The sequence below is a fragment of the Oncorhynchus kisutch genome, linkage group LG28 (genome assembly GCF_002021735.2).
Source record: "Oncorhynchus kisutch isolate 150728-3 linkage group LG28, Okis_V2, whole genome shotgun sequence".
In the NCBI taxonomy this organism is placed as follows: domain Eukaryota; kingdom Metazoa; phylum Chordata; class Actinopteri; order Salmoniformes; family Salmonidae; genus Oncorhynchus; species Oncorhynchus kisutch.
The window spans coordinates 2717260-2741234 of NC_034201.2; the positions used below are offsets into that span (position 1 = coordinate 2717260).

A 23975-nucleotide genomic window follows, 5' to 3' on the forward strand; every position below is an offset into this window, starting at 1 on the left:
TCCTCTCAGTACTGGGCTTCCTCTCAGTACTGGGCTGCCCCTCAGTTCTGAGCTGCCCCTCAGTCCCGAGCTGCCCCTCAGTCCCGAGCTGCCCCTCAGTCCCGAGCTGCACCTCTGTCCCGAGCTGCCCCTCTGTCCCGAGCTGCCCCTCTGTCCCGAGATGACTCAGTCCCGAGCTGCCCCTCAGTCCCGAGCTGCCCCTCAGTCACGAGCTGCTCCTCAGTTCAGTGGGGTTCTGGGTGAGGACTATTAGGCCATGGTCGGCGGCGAGGGTGGATTATCCCAGGACGCGAAGGGGAGGAACAAGGACATTAATGGAGTGGGGTCCACGTCCCGAGCCGGAACCGCCACCATGGACAGACGCCCACCCGGACCCTCCCTATGGTTTTGAGGTGCGTCCGGGAGTCCGCACCTTAGGGGGGGGTTCTGTCAAGCCTTGGTCATTGTATTTTGTGTTTTCGTTATATATTTGGTCAGGCCAGGGTGTGACAGGGGTTTATGTTATTGTATTTCGTATTGGGGTTTGTAGTATTTGGGATCGCGGCTGATTAGGGGTGTTGTATAAGCTTGGCTGCCTGAGGCGGTTCTCAATCAGAGTCAGGTGATTCACGTTGTCTCTGATTGGGAACCGTATTTAGGTAGCCTGAGTTCGCTTTGTATTTCGTGGGTGATTGTTCCTGTCTCTGTGTAGTTTCACCAGATAGGCTTTAATTAGGTTTCACGTTCCGTTTGTTGTTTTTAAGTTATTTAATGTATCGTCACTTTTTTCATTAAAATCATGAGTAACCACTACGCTGCATTTCGGTCCGACTCTCTTTCAACAAACGAAAAACGCCGTTACAGTAATCAATCCTCAGGTTGTTTTTACAATATATAATCGATAATATTTCAACCAGACTGTACCTTCTTCAATAGGAGAGAGAGAGAAAATGTCTGCTCCAAGCTGTTGCGCATGCAAAACGCTGCTGGCACACAGCCATACAATGACGCGATGTAATCTTTCTCGCTCATTCTGCAAAATAACAGCCTGTAACTATGTCTAAAGACGGTTCACAACATGTGGAAGCCATAGGAAAAGGAATCTGGTTAATATCCCTTTAAATGGAGCGAAGGCAGGCAATGGAACAGAGAGCTTTCAGGAAAAACAGCACTTCCTGGTTGGATTTTCCTCAGGTTTTCGCCTGCAATATCAGTTCTGTTATACTCACAGACAATATTTTGACAGTTTTGGAAACTTGAGTGTGTTCTATCCTAATCTGACAATTATATGCATATTCTAGATTCTGGACCTGAGAAATAGGCAGTTTAATTTGGGTACGTTTTTCATCTGTCACGTTTCTTCAAAATCGAACCCAGAAGCAGACCAGGACAAGGAGAGTAGGAAGAAGGTGAGTATTTATTTACAAGTGAATGTGAGTGGGTAGATACATCCAGGTGGCGTAGCGGGCAGCGGTGGTGAGTTGATGGGAGTAAATAGGTGGATCCAATGGGGAAGCGGAATCCTCCGATGACCAGGCGGGAATGGGGTAAATGATCCGGGTGAGTAACTGAAGACAGAACAAACGGAGGTAAGTTGAAGGCAAGCAAGACGTACAAAACAACAAAACAAATTCTATCCAACTTGAGGCTGATACTATGGCACAACATACTGTTCATGGCTAACGATCCGGCAGGGAATGGATGTCAGGTCAGAGCTTTTGAAGGGGAGAGGTGATGATCAGGACAGGTGTGCAGATTACTGATGGGATACAGGTGCAGGTGAACATCGATCTCCCAACAAGCTAATCTGCCCGGCAACCAGACAGGGTGCGTTCCAGGACACCGGAAACACACTCCAGGACAGAAACACAGGCAAACACAGACTCAGGAAGCGGGGTTCGTGACATCATCCAAACATCAAAATACTGCCCCCTACACTCAACAGGTTAACCTAACTCCTAAACTTAAACTTAACCCTAACCCATAGTTTAGCTAACGTTAGCCACCTAGCTAGAATATCATATCATGCGTTTTGCAAATTTGTAACATATAATACGAATTGTAATTTGAAACATATCATATAAAATGGGTGATGAACATCCACAAATGAATACATCTCATACAAAACGTAACATATCACACTAAATTAAGTTTCTCAGATTTACGTACAGAATAATAAGAAATGCTCTGGGACTAGGTTGCGACCAAACAAACTCCTTTCGTATTTGCCTGAAGTAACCTTCTGTCTTATGTAACCATACCAAACGTAACATATTATATACATTTGATTGTCCCAGATTTACTATGTTACGTCTAGTCTGAAACTAGGCTGTTCGTGTTTTCCTTAAATAACCTTTTGTCTCATGTAACCATACCAAATGTAATTTACAGTATACGAAATTGATTGTTCCGGATTTAAATGTACTATGTTACGTATAGTCTATGAGACCAAGCTGCAACCGCAGGAGGCAAACAGGAACCAACCCACATTCTGCTGCTCACAGAATAATTGTGTTCAAGCCTACGTCGTCGTCACTCACTTCGAAGCCAAGGAATGTTGCTCTGGTCGCTGCATTGGGACAGAGGTGTTTTCAGTTTCCCGTTAACTCCAGAACGCGGACCGCTTTGCCTACAGTAACTGAGCGAGTTTGACATATTGGATATCTTTTTTTCGATAAACGAGAGTTGTACCGACGGCGGGCACTTTATTTAAGTCGTGTTGATCTTCTCTTTATCAATTAGATTGCACTTTGAAATCGACCTCTCACCTACACGTTTGGGATCACGTTGAGGAATTGAAACGTAAGATTTTTTAAAACTTTCCCTTGCATTACAAGAATAGAATAGAATGCTCGACACAATGTCTGTTTGCTTCGAAATTAAGCGCCTATGGTGCTGAGATGAAAGGAAATAGGAAATATCTATGAACACACGGACATCTATGCCTGAGAGGTAATTATTTTTATATTTAGCAACTTTTGATATGGGAACAAACACTGCAGACTTGTTAGGCCATTACATTCTAAAAATAGCCTTGATTGCCTTGGGTTATTATTAGTAGAATGGGTTAGCAGGTCTGAATTTTAAAGCTCATATGCAGTATTGTAATTATGTAGGAAGCTATTATAATTATTACCTATGTAAATAATTACATGTATGTATTGTTAAAATGATTCACCCGTTGAAATTAAGGGCACATTAACAAAGTCAAGAGATGCCACTTGCATTATTTAATAGCACTGTAATAAGTCTTAGCCAAAATTATAAAGATGTTTTGCAATTGTGAGGTCCATAGTTTATGATCCCTTAACCTTCATGTATCCAGTGACAGTATAGTTGTTTTTCCTGTCTGTACCTCAAATCTCTCTCTCTCTCTCTCTCTCTCTCTCTCTCTCTCTCTCTCACTCTCTCTCTCTCACCAGGGGTCATCGTACAGAGAAGAGGCTGGACGAAGAACACTGCTGGTGCTAGCCTGGGAATTATTAATCAACAGAGCTGCTGATAAAAAGCAAACAACTTCTGTGGGATAAAAAATCAAAACATTTTTTGAACAACATCGTTGTTGCTGGTCACTGAGATACTGAGATATGGGTTCTAGCCTGACATGTGCGGGCGTGGTGTGGGCTCTGCTCTCCTTCCTGTGTGCGGCGGCCTCCTGTGTGGGTTTCTTTATGCCATACTGGCTCCTAGGGTCCCAGATGGGTAAACCGGTCTCTTTCGGGACCTTCCGGCGGTGCTCGTACCCGGTGCGTGATGAGGTTCACCAGGCCACTGTGATGCTGGAGCAGTGTGGGCGTTACGCCTCGTTTCAGGGTATCCCCAGTTTGGAGTGGAGGATCTGTACGGTGGTGACAGGGGTGGGCTGTGGCCTGCTGCTCCTGGTGTCCCTCACGGCCCTGATGGGCTGCTGTGTGTCTGACCTCATCTCCAGGACCATTGGACGGGTGGCCGGGGGAATCCAGTTTGTAGGGGGTAAGTTAAAATCATTAACCGCTGTTAAGATTGGATGGGTGGAAGGATGGATGGGTGGAAGAAAGGATGGATACAATAATGAGTAGACTGACTCCTCCACCAATGGGTGTAGAATGTTATCGTTGAATGATTTAATAGAACGAAGCTGGGCTGAACGACGACTCCACAGCGTTATTCTTGGTTTCTCTGTTTGTCTTATTTTTCTTATTTTTCGGACCTTGGGGTTCTGAGGAGAGACATGAGGTGGTGATGGCGGGGGCTTCCTGACCCAGATGCAACACACTCAACATGTGGTGTGTGTCCTCTAAGAAAAATTCCTCTATAAGAGGAAAGGCCTCTGTAGTAAATCAGAGCATACTGCTTCTCTTCCCCCTCATGCACTCATCCCCCATCTGTATAAAGACTTTGATCACTCTTTTCATTCAGCCAGTGTGGGGGACTGGGGTTGATTTAGTGTGACCTTTTCATGCTTGCATATCAGGGCCTCGGAGTCCTCGCTCTGTCTCTCTCAAATTCTGCATGCTTTAATGGCATGAATGACGAGGTAAATGTTGCCAAAGCGATACACATAAAAAGTATGAAAACAACCGGGACAATGAGAATATTAGCTATAATACTAAATATACACGCATCTGCACGCATCTGCCAAAAATAATGGAAACCTCTACATGGGGTTTCCATTATTAGGATAGGGCCAGAACAGCAATGTGCCCTTGGAATAGATTTTACAAGTGTCTGGAACTCCATTGGAGGTATTGTTAGCAATTTATGTTATTCTTTAATAACACAGACCACAAGGCAAATCAGGGGGAGGAAAATAGGTTTATTCAAAAAGGACAAATCATGCTAGGAAGTAGATGGTCATGCTCCCCTGTCCTCAGTGATTCTCTCCAGTGATTCTCCCCAGAACAAAGGGACCGCATGTAGTTTTATAACCCAGCCCTAGCCAATTAGAATTCCTTGTAATAAAACTAGCCAATGGCCGAATAACAAAGTATCCTATTTCAGAAGACATATTCCTCCCATGTCTCTGACCCATTGCTCATTAATACCCTATTACAGAAAAAACACGTCAAACTCGTTATTACTCTTTTGACTTCTCGTCCTTTTGACCTCTCGTCCTTTTGACCTCTAGTCCTCTCTCTGTGTTGTGTATTTATCTTCAACATATTCTTACAGTATGTTACATCATTCTTCCACCAGAAATTCCATCATTTGGTGTTTTTTTTATGGTGGTGGAAAACGCTGTCCAGAATCTCCCATAAGTGTTCAATTGGGTTGAGACAGAGAGAAAGAGGCCAAGTGAGAGGTTTTACTCCACCCTAAATTTGTCCACAAAAATAAGCCCATGAAGTGAGGAATTTGTGTCTGGAGGTCAATGAGAAAGTATTGAATTTGGACAACAAAAAAATGTAATTGCCAATTTGCTACGTGAAGCTTATTTGATCGAGTTAAGTTATATAAGCATTGATATATTACTGGATGCACGTGGTGTTTCGGCGACGTTAAATACAATTTATCTGGGAGTTATGCCTTCTGTCATAGAGATAGAGGAATCATCATGGATATAACCAGTGGCGATTTTAGCATGTAAATCTTGGTGGGACAAAAAATCTTTTTGTGGGATGCATGCCAGCAAAGCCACTAGACAACACATTAATTGCACTATAATGGTGACAAGCGGTGCCCATACACTGTTAGGGCCTACATAAAGCTGTCCCAACACCAGAGTCCCAACAGCAGTCCCAACGGCAGTTACCACTGCTACACCTGGCTATCAGCGGAGCCTTGTCTGGCAGCAAAATAGTTCATTCAGCCTCATTTACTAACTTTTAAAAAACATAGCTGATATGGCTGACTTGCTTACACAAATGTGGTTTCTACTGACAATCGAGGTGTACAAAATATGGCATGAGGGGACGACAATGGGATAAGAGACATTGAGCGAGCTAAGACGGATGTAGTCAATATAACTTTGTTCAGCACTTTTGAAATGTACACCAACAGAATTCAGAACATGGGCTGTTCTTAGTATTCTCCCTGTACACCAAGTCAGAACTGTAGGATAAATAAAGGGGGCATATAAACAGACAATGAAAGCTCTTACAATGTTCGATGATTACATTTCTCAAAAACAGTCTATAGGCTACATGTGCACCACCAAGTCAGAACAGTAGGCGAAATTATGTAGGGAAAAGGGACCAAATTATTATGGTGAGGCACATGGGCTACTAACAGCTTACTACACAACATACCATTACTTAGCTACAGTATACATATCTCGCTGGCATATTATATAATTTATGCAGCAGCATACAATACATTTTTGGACTCACCTTGTTGTGCTGTGCTCACTTGAACAGCAAGGTGGCGCGGTGGTCCTTCATGGGCAAACTTTGTCATCAAAGGCTGGCATTCTGTGAAGGTATGGTGCTTTCAAGACAACTGGGAACTTGGGGGGGGGGGTAGAATCATGATGATGCCAGTGATCTTCAGGTCGTAGACCTAGAAAGGGGCCCGAGTTCCGAATTTACAATTCTCAGTTGAATTAAAGTTTACCCAAGTGCCCAGTTGTCTTGAACTCACTGAAGTCAGATTTTGCAGTTCTGAGTGAATTTGTTGTTTTGGGAGCGGCACAAATCATGCTTCATTGACAGCTCAATGTTTATAATTTTAAACTAGGAAAAGAGACCCTTTAATATTAGACTTGTGACCACACTGCCAATCCACTGAATAGCAGGCTAGTGATTGCTTTGCAAGACACTGATTCTTTCCAAACCACTCATTGTTGAATTTGCGATTTCCAACTTGTTGTTTATGTCCAATGGCCGATGAGCACCGATACTTTTTATTTATAATTTCTTAATTATTTCTCTTCATATGACAAGGATTAAAAATAATTTGCCAGAAGATTGTCGACTTGATTCATGATGATAACTTCTTGCTAAGATATTGAAGTATGATATTGACATGATCAGTCCAATCAAACCCACTAGCTATAATGTGATTTGACTTAATTTTATCTGTGGAAAATGACATTGTGCCTTCTTGGATGGGAACTTCTAATGTAGATCTACCCTTAGACTTGGCGGTGATGTACTGTCCCCATGAGTGACAGAACAGTGAGCCAATCACGCCGCAACGCTCTGTATTTTCTGCTGGCTTGCATCATCACCACCACAGAAAGCATTGAGATAGGCTGCCTTACTCAAGAAAACAAAAAAGAGACCATGTTTGTATGTGGCTTTATTAACTCAATGATATATATATTTTTTTCTACATTGTTGGCAAACTGATATGTGACACATATTAATGCCAAAATAACATGCAATACTGGGAAAGCCCCCCCCCAAAGAAATGTGGGCCAACAGCCCTGAATGACGGGTCACCACTGGATATAACCCGTTTTACCACACATATTGCCATTGAGGGCTTCCACCATTTCTTAAAGTTGTCAACTGGGTGGGGATTCCTATGAGTTGGTAGCAATCAGCCAATGAAGAAGAAAATGGACTAGGCCTCAATGGTGCTGCCCATGCTGTCACAGACACTATTGTGGCACAGATACAAACATGGCCTGCTGTTCACTCACGTATCTGTTCTTTCATTGGCTAGAATGGTCCCACCTGATCTCTCCTGCCTGCCTGCCTGCCTTCTATCTTTGAGGACATCTATTTCCATTGTTAGAGCTGTCTTGTCAATATAATAGACAATCTTTGGTTGAGATCTGGTGATTGAGATGGCCATGGCATATGGTTTACATCATTGTCATGCTCATCAAACAATTTGTGACAACTCGTGCCCTGTGGATGGGACATTGTCATCCCATGGAGGCATAGCCATGGTGTTCAAAAGTGCTGTAATTTCTAAACAGTTTACCCAATATGGATGGAAATGCCCTCAGATTAAAGCTGACAGTTTATCCTCCTAGTCATTGTATCATCTCAAATCCAAAGTGCTGGAGTACAGATCCAAAACAACAACAAATGTGTTACTGTCTAAATATTTTTGGACCTCACCGAGTACGGTTACATGTACACAATAATACAGTTATTGTGGATAGTGAGATTAGTGTACTAGTTTGTTTAAAACGTTTACATGCTTTGCAAGAACAACAATTTCCCAAATAATCCAATTTACATGGACACATCTGAAATCAGGCTACCTGATGGGACTGAAATAAATGCGGAAAATCACCAATCAAAATAAAACGTTCTACCAAAGCAACTATGTTATTTTTGCAAAGCCTATTTGATTCTGAGTTCGGACATATAAAGTTTGTTTGTGTGAACTATTTCTAAGATGTTTTTCTGAACTCACTTCACTCGTGCAAAAGAGGGAGGCTTTCCCCACTGGTGCAGGTACATGTACAGATCAAATAAACTTCTTGAACTCTGATTAAGCTGTTTACATGTCCTAATAATTTGTACATTTGCTCAGAGAACCAGGTGTTTTAATTGGCGTATGCTAACCTAGATTTTTACCTTACACCAATCAAGATAGTCACGTAAACGCTTTACTCTGCTTATTGCCATACTCGGCTTACTGCCACAATCAGTTTAATACTGAATTATTAGTGTGCATGTAAACATACTGTATCTCTCCCCTCTCTCAGGAGGCCACTGGCCATTTCATGCACGATAAATATCTCCCGACATTTTGCTCTCTGAGAACACAGCGTCCGCCTCATTATTTATTAATGAAAGAGGAGGGAGACTGTTTATCCTACTCAATTCTCCTCTAAATTCTGTTCTATGGTCCATGCAGTGGTTCTTACATGCTCAGAAATACACTTACATTAGGTAATGGCTATAATGCCAGCAGTGGGGATTCTTAGAGATCCTCACTTATGAAATGATACAATACTTTATCTCAATTTTCATGGAAATTGTAGTGCAATTTTCATGGAAATTCACTTGTTAAGTAACTAACGATTTCCTGTTTATTCAGTTCATATCAACAAAGTACTGAGTAATGGGCCTTAATACTTATGTAAATGTAATTTTTCTGTTTTAATTTTCAATAAATGTGAAAACATTTCTTCATCTGTTTTGGGGGGATTGTGTGGGGGAAAAAAACAATTTATTAAATTTTAGAACAAGGTTGTAACGTAACAAGCGAGGAGCGGAGCGATCCCATTATGACTGGAGCATGGAGCGAGATTCCCAAAGGCTGGAGCATAGGCCTTCTCGTCCGCTACAATTTCGCTTCTCGAGCCATCTCACGAGCCTGAAGCCACAGACTGGCCAAAACTTTCTAAATATGAATTTATAAAAATAATTTCAAAAGCATTGTCAATTTTTTTTTTCATTCAGTATTTCAAGTAAATCACAGCCTATATGTGAAATGTATAGACTATAACAAAATGTTTAAATGCTGAGCGCTTTATGTCCCTACCAGCCTATTGTGTCGCACTCGCAAATGCTTCACAATGTATTTCTATGTAGGGTACAGCCTTGAAATAATATAGCCTAAATAATGAATTTGTTCCTTCTTGGGAAGTAAAGTGGAAAGCTGCATTGTTGTCATCAACATATTGTTGCATCTGCTGCATTCATGCAGACTAAAGAGTGAACGGTCGGCAAATGATCTCGTGGTCTAGCAACAACAACTGCGCTCATTGAGTGACAGGGGCCGGGGCTTGGTGAGAGAAGGAGAGAGCCGATGCAAGTAGCACAGTAAATTATAAAAACAGAGTGGTGTATCACTTTAAAACCTCTACAGGATCAGTTGCGCTAACATAGGCTAATGCAATTAGCATGAGATTGTAAGTAACAAGAACCTTTCCCAGGACATAGACATCTGATATCAGCAGAAAGCTTAAATTCTGGTTAACCTAACTGCACTGTTCAATTTACAGTAGCTATTACAGTGAAATAATACCATGCTATTGTTTGAGGTGCTTCTACACCTGCATTGCTTGCTGTTTGGGGTTTTAGGCTGGGTTTCTGTACAGCACTTTGAGATATCAGCTGATGTACGAAGGGCTATATAAATACATTTGATTTGATTTGAGGAGAGTGCACAGTTATGAACTTAAATGGGGCTGGAATAATACATTATGGCCTTTCTCTTTGCGTTTCAAAGATGGTGCGAAAAAACAAAAAAAACGCATGTTTTTTTTTCTTTGTATTATCTTTTACCAGATCTAATGTGTTACATTATCCTACATTCATTTCACATTTCCACAAACTTCAAAGTGTTTCCTTTCAAATGGTATCAAGAATATGCATGTCCTTGCTTTCAGGCCCTGAGCAGTTAGATTTGGGTATGTCATTTTAGGCGAAAATTGAATAAAAGGGGCAGATCCTTAACATTGAAATAAAGTGATGCTAGCTACCACAGGAGACAAAAGGAAGAAGAAGCGGAAAAGCAATCTGTATCCGACAGACGAGTGATTGGTTCTTCGAGCTTCTGAGATTCCAGTGAATCCCACGTGAGATATCAAAACTAAATTATTGAAAGATAACCTAAAATACCATTTTAAAAAAAGTGAAAATATTGTGATATGATATTTTGACCATATCACCCAGCCCTAGCACAGCTCAGCACAACACACTGAGCACTACTGTGTCTAGACAGGTTAGGGCTATATGTTCTGTTCTGTTTTGCATGCTTTAAATCCCAGTATGAAGGATGAGGTTCAGATGGAGCCTTGCATAGGTAATATTTCACTGTTTCAGACGATTTACGAGTTATCCAGAAACCAAAAGCTAAACCATAGCTGTGAAATTGATCCTATTCGCTTGAGAGGCTATATCATATATTATTGTATGGTAAAGCACAAAATGTGTGCTCTTGGAAGTATTTCACCTCTTGGATGTGCGAGAGAAGGAACAAAAAAATAATATTATTCTGTCTGTTTATTTTCATGCTTTTCAGTCTGTCTGTTTGGTCTCTGTCACTCTGTCTATCAGTTCTTCTATCAATCTACTACAGCATACATATCCACATATCCACAGGTGCCAGGTGGTACTTGTTTGCTCATCTCCCACCCAATCCCTTGTTTCTCTTTCCTTCTCCCTGGTCTCCAAACTCTGGTCTTTTTAAGTATAACACTATTCTCTCTGCAATCAATCTCCCATTAATTTCCCACAAAGGGCCCCATACCTCCAGTCTCCCTAATGTATGGCCCGGCAGTCCATCAAAAGAGGGAGAGATAGGTAGTGGAGGGGAGGAAAGGGACAGAAGGACAGAGAGAGGGAATGAGCGAGGGAGGTAGAGAGCGCACGAAGGAATAGCAGTAGAGTAAATCAGTGACCTGAAGACAGCATGGACTGGATTGGCTGGTTCCTCAAATAGAGACAGAACATGCTGCTGTGGAAATTATACCCTTCTCAACTGGAGACTCACTCATGTAAATATGTCAATTATCCTCCAAGAGAGGTCATCCTGTCAAAACAAGGGGAGATTTGAAGGAAAACACATTCATCAATTGCTAAAACAACAAACGAGTTTCTTTCCCAGAAACCAGATCTGTGGCTTGTTTTGGTGAATCCAAACTGATCAGGCAAATGCCATATACACTGCTCAAAAAAATAAAGGGAACACTTAAACAACACAATGTAACTCCAAGTCAATCACATGTCTGTGAAATCGAACTGTCCACTTAGGAAGCAACACTGATTGACAATACATTTCACATGCTGTTGTGCAAATGGAATAGACAAAAGGTGGAAATTATAGGCAATTAGCACGACACCCCCAATAAAGGAGTGGTTCTGCAGGTGGTGACCACAGACCACTTCTCAGTTCCTATGCTTCCTGGCTGATGTTTTGGTCACTTTTGAATGCTGGCGGTGCTTTCATTCTAGTGGTAGCATGAGACGGAGTCTACAACCCACACAAGTGGCTCAGGTAGTGCAGCTCATCCAGGATGGCACATCAATGCGAGCTGTGGCAAGAAGGTTTGCTGTGTCTGTCAGCGTAGTGTCCAGAGCATGGAGGCGCTACCAGGAGACAGGCCAGTACATCAGGAGACGTGGAGGAGGCCGTAGAAGGGCAACAACCCAGCAGCATTACCGCTACCTCTGCCTTTGTGCAAGGAGGAGCAGGAGGAGCACTGCCAGAGCCCTGCAAAATGGCCTCCAGCAGGCCACATGTGTCTGCATGTGTCTGCTCAAACGGTCAGAAACAGACTCCATGAGGGTGGTATGATGGCCCGACATCCACAGGTGGGGGTTGTGCTTACAGCCCAACACCGTGCAGGATGTTTGGCATTTGCCAGAGAACACAAAGATTGGCATATTCGCCACTCTTCACAGATGAAAGCAGGTTCACACTGAGCACATGTGACAGACGTGACAGAGTGTGGAGATGCCGTGGAGAACGTTCTGCTGCCTGCAACATCCTCCAGCATGACCGGTTTGGTGGTGAGTCAGTCATGTTGTGGGGTGGCATTTCTTTGGGGGGCCGCACAGCCCTCCATGTGCTCGCCAGAGGTAGCCTGACTGCCATTAGGTACCGAGATGAGATCCTCAGACCCCTTGTGGGACCATATGCTGGTGCGGTTGGCCCTGGGTTCCTCCTAATGCAAGACAAAGCTAGACCTCATGTGGCTGGAGTGTGTCAGCAGTTCCTGCAAGAGGAAGGCATTGATGCTATGGACTGGCCCGCCCGTTCCCCAGACCTGAATCCAATTGAGCACATCTGGGACATCATGTCTCGCTCCATCCACCAATGCCACGTTGCACCACAGACTGTCCAGGACTTGGCGGATGCTTTAGTCCAGGTCTGGGAGGAGATCCCTCAGGAGACCATCCCCCACCTCATTAGGAGCATGCCCAGGCGTTGTAGGGAGGTCATACAGGCACGTGGAGGCCACACACACTACTGAGCCTCATTTTGACTTGTTTTAAGGACATTACATCAAAGTTGGATCAGCCTGTAGTGTGGTTTCCCACTTTAATTTTGAGTGTGACTCCAAATCCAGACCTCCATGGGTTGATAAATTTGATTTCCATTGATAATTTTTGTGTGATTTTGTTGTCAGCACATTCAACTATTTAAAGAAAACATATTTAATAAGAATATTTCATTCATTCAGATCTAGGATGTGTTATTTTAGTGTTCCCTTTATTTTTTTGAGCAGTGTATATACACACACACCCTACCGTTCAAAAGTTTGGGGTCACTTAGAAACGTCCTTGTTTTGAAAGAAAAGCAAAAAATGTACATTTAAAATAACATCAAATTGATCAGAAATACAGTGTAGACATTAATGTTGTAAATAACTATTGTACCTGGAAACGGCAGATTTTTTAAATGGAATATCTACATAGGTGTACAGAGGCCCGCACCAGTCTCAACGTCAACAGTGAAGAAGCGACTCCGGGATTCTGGCCTTCTAGGCAGAGTTGCAAAGAAAAAGCCATATCTCAGACCTGCCAATAAAAAAAAATGAAGATGGGCAAAAGAACGCAGATACTGGACAGTGGAACTCTGCCAAGAAGGCCAGCATCCCGGAGTCACCTCTTCACTGTTGACGTTGAGACTTGTGTTTTGCGGGTATAATTTAATGAGGCTGCCAGTTGAGGACTTGTGAGGCGTCTGTTTCTAGACACTCTATTGTAGTTATCCTCTTGCTCAGTTACGCACTGGGGCCTCCCACTCCTCTTTCTATTCTGGTTAGAGCCAGTTTGCTCTGTTCTGTGAAGGGAGCCGTACACAGCGTTTTACCAGATCTTCAGTTTCTTGGCAATTTCTCACATGGAATAGCCTTCATTTCTCAGAACAAGATTAGACTGACGAGTTTCAGAAGAAAGTTCTTTGTTTCAGGCCATTTTGAGCCTGTAATCGAACCCGCATATGCTGACGCTCCAGATACTCAACTAGTCTAAAGAAGGACAGTTTTATTTCTTCTTTAATCAGAACAACAGTTTTCAGCTGTGCTAACATAATTGCAAAAGTGTTTTCTAATGATCAATTAACCTTTTAAAATAAACTTGGATTAGCTAACTCAACGTGCCATTGTAACACAGGAGTGATGTTTGCTGACAATGGGCCTCTGTACGCCTATGTAGATGTTCCATAAAAAATCTGCTGTTTTCTAGCTACAATAGTAATTTACAATATTAACCATGTCTACACTGTATTTCTGATCAATTTGATGTTATTTTAATGGACAAAAATGTGCTCTTTCAAAAACAAGGACATGTCTAAGTGACCCCAAACTTTTGAATGGGTGTGTATATTAAAGGAGCAGTGCAGTCAAAAACATGATATTCATGTGTTTAAAAAATATATATACTTCCAATACTGAGGTCGAAATAACACTGAAATTGTGAAAATTATGATACTGCCTGATAGAGCTTTTTGAAAAAAAAGAAGAAAAAAAAGGGACAAATTTCAGACTGTTCCGGTGGGATGGAGTTTTTGACCCACAGCATGACATCACAATCTGATCTGGTTATTCTGACTAATGACCAGTAATCTTTTGTTTGCATATGTATCCTCCTACTTTGAATGGGTAAGTGAGGTAGGTCTAGAGTCTAGATGATCCTATCCGCCAAATCAGGGCTTTGTATGTAAATATATACACATTTCTATCAACATGCCCACACGATCAGACTGAGCATTTCAATGGCAAAAGGAGGCTCGGTGTAAATTTATAAAAAATATTTTCATGAAATAAAATATTTTTTTTAAATGAGACATACAGTGATTTAATAAATAAAGATTGCATGGGGGCTTTAAACATCCATGGCAGTCAAAAATGTGATTTTATGTGTTCTATGTATAGCCCTACTTCCACAATATGAGGTTGGAATAATACTGTGAAAATCATGATATTATACAAATAAGAGATTTCCAAACCTCTCTCCCAGTAACAGCTGTTAATATACATTTTTGTTCATTTTTGTACATTTGTTCATTGTTATTATTATTAGACAGTAATTGCCATATTATTCTTGTTATTAAGTGTTGTTTGTTTAGTTTAAAAAAAAAATGGACACTTGGAAACTAGATGGTGCATCAAGAGATTTCATCCTGCAAAATTTCAAGTAAATAAATAAACAGCTAGTTTTCCACTCCCCACGCAGACCATTCCCAGACACTTTCAGCTAAGCTAATTTTTGTACTTTTTTTTAACCATCAAAAACAATCACAGTAAGGTACTTAATTGTTACTAATAAATATGATATTGAGATACAGCTGCATTGGACCATTAAGCACCGGTAATTTCTCTGAAGCGATCCTTCTCTGAAGCAAGCCTGATCCCAGATCTGTTTGTGCTGTCTTGCCAACTGACCAGGCAGGGTACATCTGAGTACTTTGGGTCCTTTTCCATTCCCAAAAGAAACAAAAAGAGCTTCTTAGCAAAGAGCAATTTCTCAAGCAAGAATTTTGCTAGGACTGTCTGGGAGTGGTTTGAGTGGGGAGGGGAAAACTGAAAACTAGCTGTTAGTGACAGAAAGGTTTGTAAATGTCTTTCTTATTGATTTAAGTTCTTCCAGTGCCTTACAATGTCAATATTGTAGATATTTTTAGGGTGTGTTTTTTTAAAGTCCCATTGCAGTCAAAAACTTGATTTCCCTGTATTTGATAGATATTTCCACACTGAGGTTGGAATAATACTGTGAAAATGACCATTTCGCAGTCTTAAGTGTAAGAGCTGTTTGAAAAGACCGCTTGAAATTTAAGCATGTTTTGGTGGAATGGAGTTTTGGCCTGCCTAGTGACATCAACAGCCAGTAAATTAGTTAACAGACCAATAAGAAAGAGAGTTGTAGATGCAAAAGGAGACTTGGTGGCACCAGATTGAAGAGTAGGCAGTTTACTGTACACGTGTTTGGGGGATTGTATATACTGTAGTAAATGGTATATGTACAGTATCTGTATGCTTGCTCATATCTCATGTGTCATGTATTTAACAGTTTATACATGCATTTCGTGGGTGGCCAAAACATATGTTTTGTATCTACTTTTTAAGGAAATACCTACAGTCAATTTGTGCAAATATGTTAGGAGATAAAGATTGGTCCGTCGCGGACCCTGATGTCTTGCTCCCAGACAAAACTAAGCAACTTCTTTGCTCGCTTTGAGGGCAATACAGTGCCACCGACACGGCCCGCTACCAAAACCTGCGGACTCTCCTTCACCGCAGCCAACATGAGTAAAACATTTAAACGTGTTAACCCTCACTAGGCTGCCGGCCCAGACTGCATCCCTAGCCGCATCCTCAGAGCATACGCAGACCAGCTGTCTGGCTGGCTGCACAGACCATGCGCAGACATATTCAATCAATCCCTATGCCAGTCTGCTGTTCCCACATGCTTCGAGAGGGCCACCATTGTTCCTGTTCCCAATTGAATTTTTTTAACTAGGCTAGTCAATTAAGAACAAATTCTTATTTTCAATGACGGCCTAGGAACAGTGGGTTAACTGCCTTGTTCTGGGGCAGAACTACAGATTTTTACCTTGTCAGCTCGGGGATTCAGTTTTGCAACCTTCCGGTTACTAGTCCAATGCTCTAACCTATGCTACCTGCCACCCAAGAAAGCTAAGGTAACTGAGCTAAACGACTACCACCACGTAGCACTCACTTCCGTCATCATGAAGTGCTTTGAGTGACCAGTCAAGGATCATATCACCTCCACCCTACCTGACAACCTAGACACACTCCAATTTGCTTACCGTCCCAATAGGTCCACCGACGACCCAATCACACTGCACACTGCCCTAACCCATCTGGACAAGAGGAATACCTATGTAAGAATGTTGTTCATCGACTACAGCTCAGCATCTAACACCATAGTACCCTCCAAACTCGACATTAAGCTCGAGACCCTGGGTCTCAACCCCGCCCTGTGTAACTGGGTCCTGGTCTTTGACGGGCCGCCCCCAGCTGGTGAGTGTAGGAAACAACATCTCCACCCCGCTGATCCTCAACACTGGGTTTACAATGAAAGCTTTACGGCAAAAGCACAATCTTCAATAATCTGAGAACAGTGTTCAGCCACAAAAGCAAGCCATACAGTTACCCGCCAAATTGTGGAGTCAACAAAAGTCATAAATAGCATTTTAAATCTTCACTTACCTTTGCTGATCTTCGTCGGAATGCACTCCCAGGACTCCAACTTCCACAAGAAATGTTCATTTTGTTCGATTACGTCCATATTTATGTCCAAATACCTCTGTTTTTTTCGCGCATTTAGTTCACTATTCCAAAGGCACAATGTGAGCGCAAAATCCAGACGAAAAGTCAAGAGTTCCATTACAGTTTGTAGAAACATGTCAAACGATGTTTACAATCAATCCTTAGGGTCTTTTTATAATAAATCTTCAATAATATTCCAACTGGACCATAGGGTATTCATTACAGAGGAAAAAGAAGGAACAACGCGCCCGCATGACTACGCAATAAACTACTGATTGGCCTCAGCCTAGTCCACTTGTTGACTAGGCAAACAATACCCCATAATGACAAAACAAAAGTTGTTTTATTTTTTATTTGCATAAGTATTTAGACCCTTTGCTATGAGACTCAAAATTGAGCTCAGGTGCATCCTGTTTCCATTGATCATCCTTGAGATGTTGCTACAACTTGATTGGACAGGATTTGGAAAGGCACACACATACATCTATTTAAGGTCCCACAGTTGACAGTGCATGTCAGAACAAAAACCAAGCAATAAGGTTGAAGGAATTGTCCGTAGAGATCTGAGCCAGCATTGTGTTGAGACACAGATCTGGGGAAGGGTACCAAAACATTTCTGCAGCATTGAAGATCCCCAAGAGCACAGTGACGTCCATCATTCTTAAATGGAGGAAGTTTGGAACCACCAAGACTCTTCCTAAAGCTGGCCACCCGGCCAAACTTAGCTATCGGGGGAGAATGGCCTTGGTCAGGGAGATGACCAAGAACCGGATGGTCACTCTGACAGAGCTCCAGAATTCCTCTGTGGAGATGGGAGACTCGTCCAGAAGGACAACTATCTCTACAGCACTCCACCAATCACGCCTTTATGGTAGAGTGGCCAGACCGAAGCCACTCCTCCTCCGCCGCCAAACTTACCCTAGTAAAACTGACTATCCTACCGATCCTCGATTTCGGCGATGTTATCTACAAAATAGCTTCCAATACTCTGCATCCAGTTTGCTGAGTAGTCTATCACAGTGCCATCCGTTTGGTTACCAAATCACCTTATACCACCCACCACTGTGACCTGTATGCTCTGGTCGGCTGGCCCTCGCTACATATTCGTCGCCCTACTTGCACATCCTCATCTGCTCATTTAATCACTCGTGTTAATCTGCTAAATTATTCACTCCTATTTATTGCCTACCTCCTCATGCCTTTTGCACACACTGTATATAGACTTTCTTTTTTCTACTGTGTCATTGACTTGTTTATTGTGTTATTGGCTTGTTTATTGTTTACTCCATGTGTAACTCTGTGTTGCTGTCTGTTCACACTGCTTTGCTTTATCTTGGCCAGGTCGCAGTTGCAAATGAGAACGTGTTCTCCACTAGCCCACCTGGTTAAACAAAAGGTGAAATAAATAAATAAATATATATATTTTTAAACAGCTCACTTGGAGTTTGCCAAAAGGCACCTAAAGACTCACAGGCCATAAGAAACAACATTCTATGGTCTCATGAAACCAAGATTGAACTATTTTGCTTGAATGCCAAGCGTCACATCTGGAGAAAACCCGTCACCATCCCTATGGTGAAGCATGGTGGCAGCATCATCCTGTGGGGATGTTTTGTAGTGGCAGGGACTGGGAGACTCGTCAGGATCAAGGGAAAGATGAATGGAGCAAAGTACAGAGAGATCCTTGATGAAAACCTGCTCCAGAGCATTCAGAACCAGAGACTGGGGCGAAGGTTCACCTTCCAACAGTACAAAAACCCTAAGCACACAGCCAAGACAATGCAGGAGTGGCTTTGGGACAAGTCTCTGAATGTCCTTGAGTTGCCCAGCTGGAGCCCGGACTTTAACCCGATTGAACATCTCTGGAGAGGCCTGAAAATAGCTCACCATTCTACCTGACAGAGCTGGAAGAGGATCTGCAGAGAAGATTGTGAGAAACTCCCCAAATACAGGTGTGCGAAGCTTGTAGCATCATACCCAAGAAGATTCAAGGCTGTATTGCTGCCAAAGGTGCTTCAACAATGTACTGAGTACGGATCTGAATACTTATGTCAATGTGATATTTAAAAAAAACAGTTTTTGCTTTGTCATTATGGGGTATTGTGTGTGGATTGATGAGGGAACAAATCTATTTAATCCATTTTAGAATAAGGCTGTAACGTAACAAAATGTGGAAAAAGTCAAGGGATCTGAATACTTTCCATATGCATGTGTGTCATGGTGTCACTGTCCTTTCCATTCTTGTGGGTTTTGGAGAGCTTGTCAGGGGCCTCTGAGTCTGCCTACGGAATGTTTGTAATGCCTTGGAATTCACATAGAATGTCAGAGTGCAGGACATTCTAAACCCTCCCTGCCACCCACACCATCTCACCACTCCAGAAAATAAAGCCACCTACAGCTGCCACTTTCCATGGCCACATAATAGGTTATGCTGCCTTGCTATGTGGCTGTGAGGGCAGGCAATGCTCCAGTGCTTAGGGTGGGCTTCTATATACTGTTTTGGTTGGCTGCTGCTTGCAACTGCTCTCATTTTCACTATCAGACATTAGATCTTGTCAATTCATTTATGTGTGCAGGGAAAGCTGATATCTATGGGTACACTCACAATACCGCATCCGCAAATGATTTAGCTTTGCAGTTTTTAGCAATCAGTTGGCAAGAAGAAACGGATCTGTTGTGCTGATAAGATCTTTCATTATAGGTTTTTATATCCTTGACATGTTTTTCACTTTGAGTGTTTCCCTGCCTCATTCTGGTTCTGTTTAATCTGAACATATTCCCCAGACAACATCTTGCGTTTGCTAATACCGTCATTCCTGAGCTGAATTGCTGTAGCAGCAGGCAGACTCTGTGAAAGTCTGAAGATATAATCACTACACAAACACCCAAGGTTTGAGACAGATTCCAATCCACCCTTTTATCAACAGTCTTTATAGGAATACAGCAATGAGGCCAACTTGTAGCAATCATGGAAATGTGAGATTCAGAGATATTTTTTAAATATTGCATCATCACCCTTTGCTTAAATTCCAGTTACTTGCCGGTTGAATTATACAAACATCACCAATTGGGACGTTTAGAACCATCTTAACAAGTAAAAGTCACTGTAAAAGGGTTGAGTCCAGAGAGCATGGCAAATGTATTGGAACCAATCTGTTTAGTCCAGGGGCACAGTAGGGCTACTGGCAGGCTGGATTCAGCCCAGAGGGAGATCTTTGAAAGCTACACAGTCTCCTTTGTTCTCCAGCCTCACGGACGTGCCAGTGGCATTATGCCTCCTCTGACCAACCACCTTCTATGGAAAATCTATTGGCTTTCATTATATTATAGCCTGCAAATAGACAACTTTACTTCAGTTGATCCCTTTCTCTCTACAGCTGTCAAGGTTAGTCTCAGACAAGGAGGTAAGTCTCAGACATTGTTCAGAATCCTAACCCCATACGCACTCAGGCAAGTGAACCGGACAAACACACACACACACACACACACACCACAGTACAGTCATTTAGACATCCAATCCAATATGGAGTAAATCACTGCCTCTCAGGCAGGTTGTTAAATATGCAGAGTGGTTGCGTTGCATAATTAACAGCTGTAAATTGCCTCGTGACCAACTTTCTAATTTCCCCTCATGACTGTCTGTCAACACTGCTGCTGCACACACTGTCCTGCTTTCATAAGCCAATCACAGTAGATGTTTTATTCTCCTTGGTAATAACAGTTTGGTTGGTGACTGTCTGAAGTTCTTTACTCTGCGGTCAGTGTTCTGTAGGTGTAGGGGTTCTAGAAGGCTAAATGGAAAGGTGCTGGGTTGGTTGACTACTATTCTCTTACCCTGTGGTCAGGGACAGAGTAGGGGTGCACATACACACATACAAATCTAAATTGCGCCTGGGCTGGAATATTATATTATGGCCTTTCTCTTGCATTTCAATTTTTTTTATATTGCATTTCAAAATAATGTTTTTTTTTCTTCTTTGTATTATCTTTTACCAGATCTATTATATTCTCTTATATTTCTTTCACATTTTTACAAACTGCAAAGTGTTTCCTTTCAAATGGTACCAAGAATATTCTTGCTTCAGGGCCTGACCTACAGGCAGTTAGATTTGGGTCATTTTAGGCTAAAATGGAAAAAAAGGGGTGGATTCTTAAGAGTCATCCGCATCCATAGGTTCAGTTTGCACCTAGCAGAACTTGGCTAGGTGAAGTGACTGTATGTGCTCGCATACTCCCTAAAGACCTTTGCTTGAAAAACTTGGGAAAAAACTGCAATATTGCTGCTGTTTATCTCTTGAGCCACCGTGCAACAACATAGCCAGTAATGCTTCCTCAAAATAATCTGAATTTATCTAAGATAAATCAAGAGATCTGTAATAAATGTTGACATTTTTTCAGAGGATGTCTTAGTTCCACAATTTTACGTCTAGCTAAGATATTTGGTACAGTACTTCATGAAATCTAGTAGTGCACTGCAGACAGTAGGGCGTAGCTGCTGCTGTGCTCTCGTTAAATGACAACAAACACTTAATTGAAGAATCTCGTCCACAGTTCCCACCCCTACTGTTGACCGATCACCAATGAAAGGGCATAGACTTCGGCTACCGAACTTCGACTTTGCTCAAGAAAAAATGTGTGCGCAAACAGCCGACAACCCCCCCCTGCCTAACATCAAAAGGAACAAAAATGTCATCATAATATATGCTCAAACTGTTTCGACTGGGATGCATGCGACAGGCTTTACACAAACGTAGCATACGTTTGCTGTTTTTCTTCCTAACGTTTCTTCTCCCACTTCTGATTTCTCTAAAGCTCATCCTTTGCTGTCTTTTTAATCCTACATCATTTATATCCCTCTCCCTCTTAAACCCACAAACTTAAGTCTATATTGCTCCCTTTTTCTTACTCTCGCCTCCTTAAAGACCCATTGGAGTCAAAAACATGATTTTCCTGTGTTTTCTATACAGTGAGAATACCAAACACTAGGAACACTTTCCTATTCCTGAGTTGCACCCCCCCCCCCCAATTTGCAGAGGGGTAGGCCATCATTGTAAATAAGAATTTGTTCTTAACTGACTTGCCTAGTTAAATAAAGGTCAAATACATTATTATTATTTTTTGTCTGGAGATGGACTCTTAAAGGTGTGGAAAGCTGTGATGCTGGCGCATGTTGGCCAATGTTGAATGCAATGATTCCCACAGTTGTCAAGTTGGCTGGGTGTCCTTTGGTTGGTGGTCCATTCTTTATACACACGGGAAACTGTTGAGCGTGAGAAACCCAGCAGCATTGCAGTTCTTGAAACAAACTGGTGTGCCTGGCACCTACTACCATACCTCGTTCAAACACACTTACAATAAATATTTTGAATCTTCTGAATGGCACACACACACAATCCATGTCTCAACTGCAGCTAGCGACTGGAACAAGCTGCAAAAAACACTCAAACTGGACAGTTTTATCTCCATCTATTCATTCAAAGACTCAATCATGGACACACTTACTGGCAGTTGTGGCTGCTTTGCGTGATGTATTGTTGTCTCTACCTTCTTGCCTTATTTGCTGTTGTCTGTGCCCAATGTTTGTACCATGTTTTGTGCTGCTACCATGTTGGGCTGATGCTATGTTGTGCTGCTGCCATGCTGTGTTGTCATGTGTTGCTGCAATGCTATGTTGTTTTCTTAGGTCTCTCTTTATGTAGTGGTGTGGTATCTCTTGTCGTGATTTCGTCCTATATTTTAATTACATTTTTATCCCAGCCCCTGTCCCAGCAGGAGGCATTTTGCCATTTGGTAGGCCGCCATTGTAAATAAGAATTTGTTCATAAATGACTTGCCTAGTTAAGTGAAGGATAAATGACAAAAATGTATTCAAGGCTTAAAAATCATCCTTTAACCTGTCTCCTCCGCTTCATCCACACTGTTTGAAGTGGATTTAAAAAGTGACATCAATAAGGGATCATAGCTTTTACCTGGTCAGTCCATGTCATGGAAAGAGCAGGTGTCCTAAATGTTTCATACACTCAGTGTACATTTCCACACTATGAGATTGGAATAATACTGTGAAATTTTAAATAAAATATGACCATGCCCTTTTAGTGTCAGGTCTGTTTGAAAAGACCACCTGAAATGTCAGCCTTTTTTGACATCACCATGCAGTAAATTAGTTAATATAGCAATAAGAAAGAGATTTCCAAACTTCTCTGACCAACTTCTTTTTTTCCCTCACCACTCAGACCAGTCCCAGACATTCCTAGCAAACTTCTTGCTTGAGAAATTGATCTTAGCTAAGAAGCTATTTTTGTTTCTTTTTGGCCATTTGAACTGAAAACAATCACAGTAAGGTACTTAATTGTTACTCAGAAATTCTTATATTGAGATAAAAATGGCTGCATTGGACCTTTTTTAGTGTGCCATGCTTGTGCAGCTCAAGACTTTCTCTTCCAAGCTAAATTATGATGAACTTAAAGCTGATCTTACACTGACTAGGGTACAGTGAATAAATCAACATATGAAGCTGTAACTTAACCCATTCCTGCCTACCTAAAGGCCCAATGCAGCCATTTTTATATTGATCTAAAATCATTTCTGGGTAGTACCTTACTGTAGGGGAGAGTTGGGTAAGTTGAGCCACTCTTGTTTCTAGGAAACCATACAGAAAATTCATCATTTGACCAAATATTTAGGAAGTGGCCGTCATTTCATGGAGTTTGTGAAGGAAGAAACCACATGGGGAAAAGTGGTAAGCAGGTTAGGTCCAAAAAACATAAATTCATTTGTGTTCAAGGTTTCATGATGCTTGTATCTAAACCAAAGTAGATAATTATAAGACTGTTCTATACATCAATTGGGGTCTCTATAAGATTCAATATGAAGTCCTAAACCTAAACCTGGCATGAAAGTGCATCCTTGTAGCTGTGTTGGCTAA

General features: G+C 41.9%; 1 protein-coding gene across 2 annotated transcripts in view; it reads left to right on the forward strand.

Annotated features, from left to right (window-relative positions):
* The first annotated feature begins 2429 nt into the window (after positions 1-2429).
* The window catches only part of lhfpl6 (LHFPL tetraspan subfamily member 6), a 55396-nt gene continuing 33850 nt past the window's right edge, over positions 2430-23975 (forward strand). Inside the window, exons 1-2 of one of the 2 annotated variants that reach the window (XM_020464504.2) lie at positions 2430-2781; positions 3402-3951. In XM_020464504.2, the coding sequence (XP_020320093.1) occupies positions 3567-3951 (385 nt within the window). In that variant the 5' untranslated portion in view covers positions 2430-2781; positions 3402-3566. Of the gene's footprint in view, positions 2932-3401; positions 3952-23975 lie in introns of both variants that reach the window. The other variant, XM_020464505.2, reaches the window with a different exon arrangement.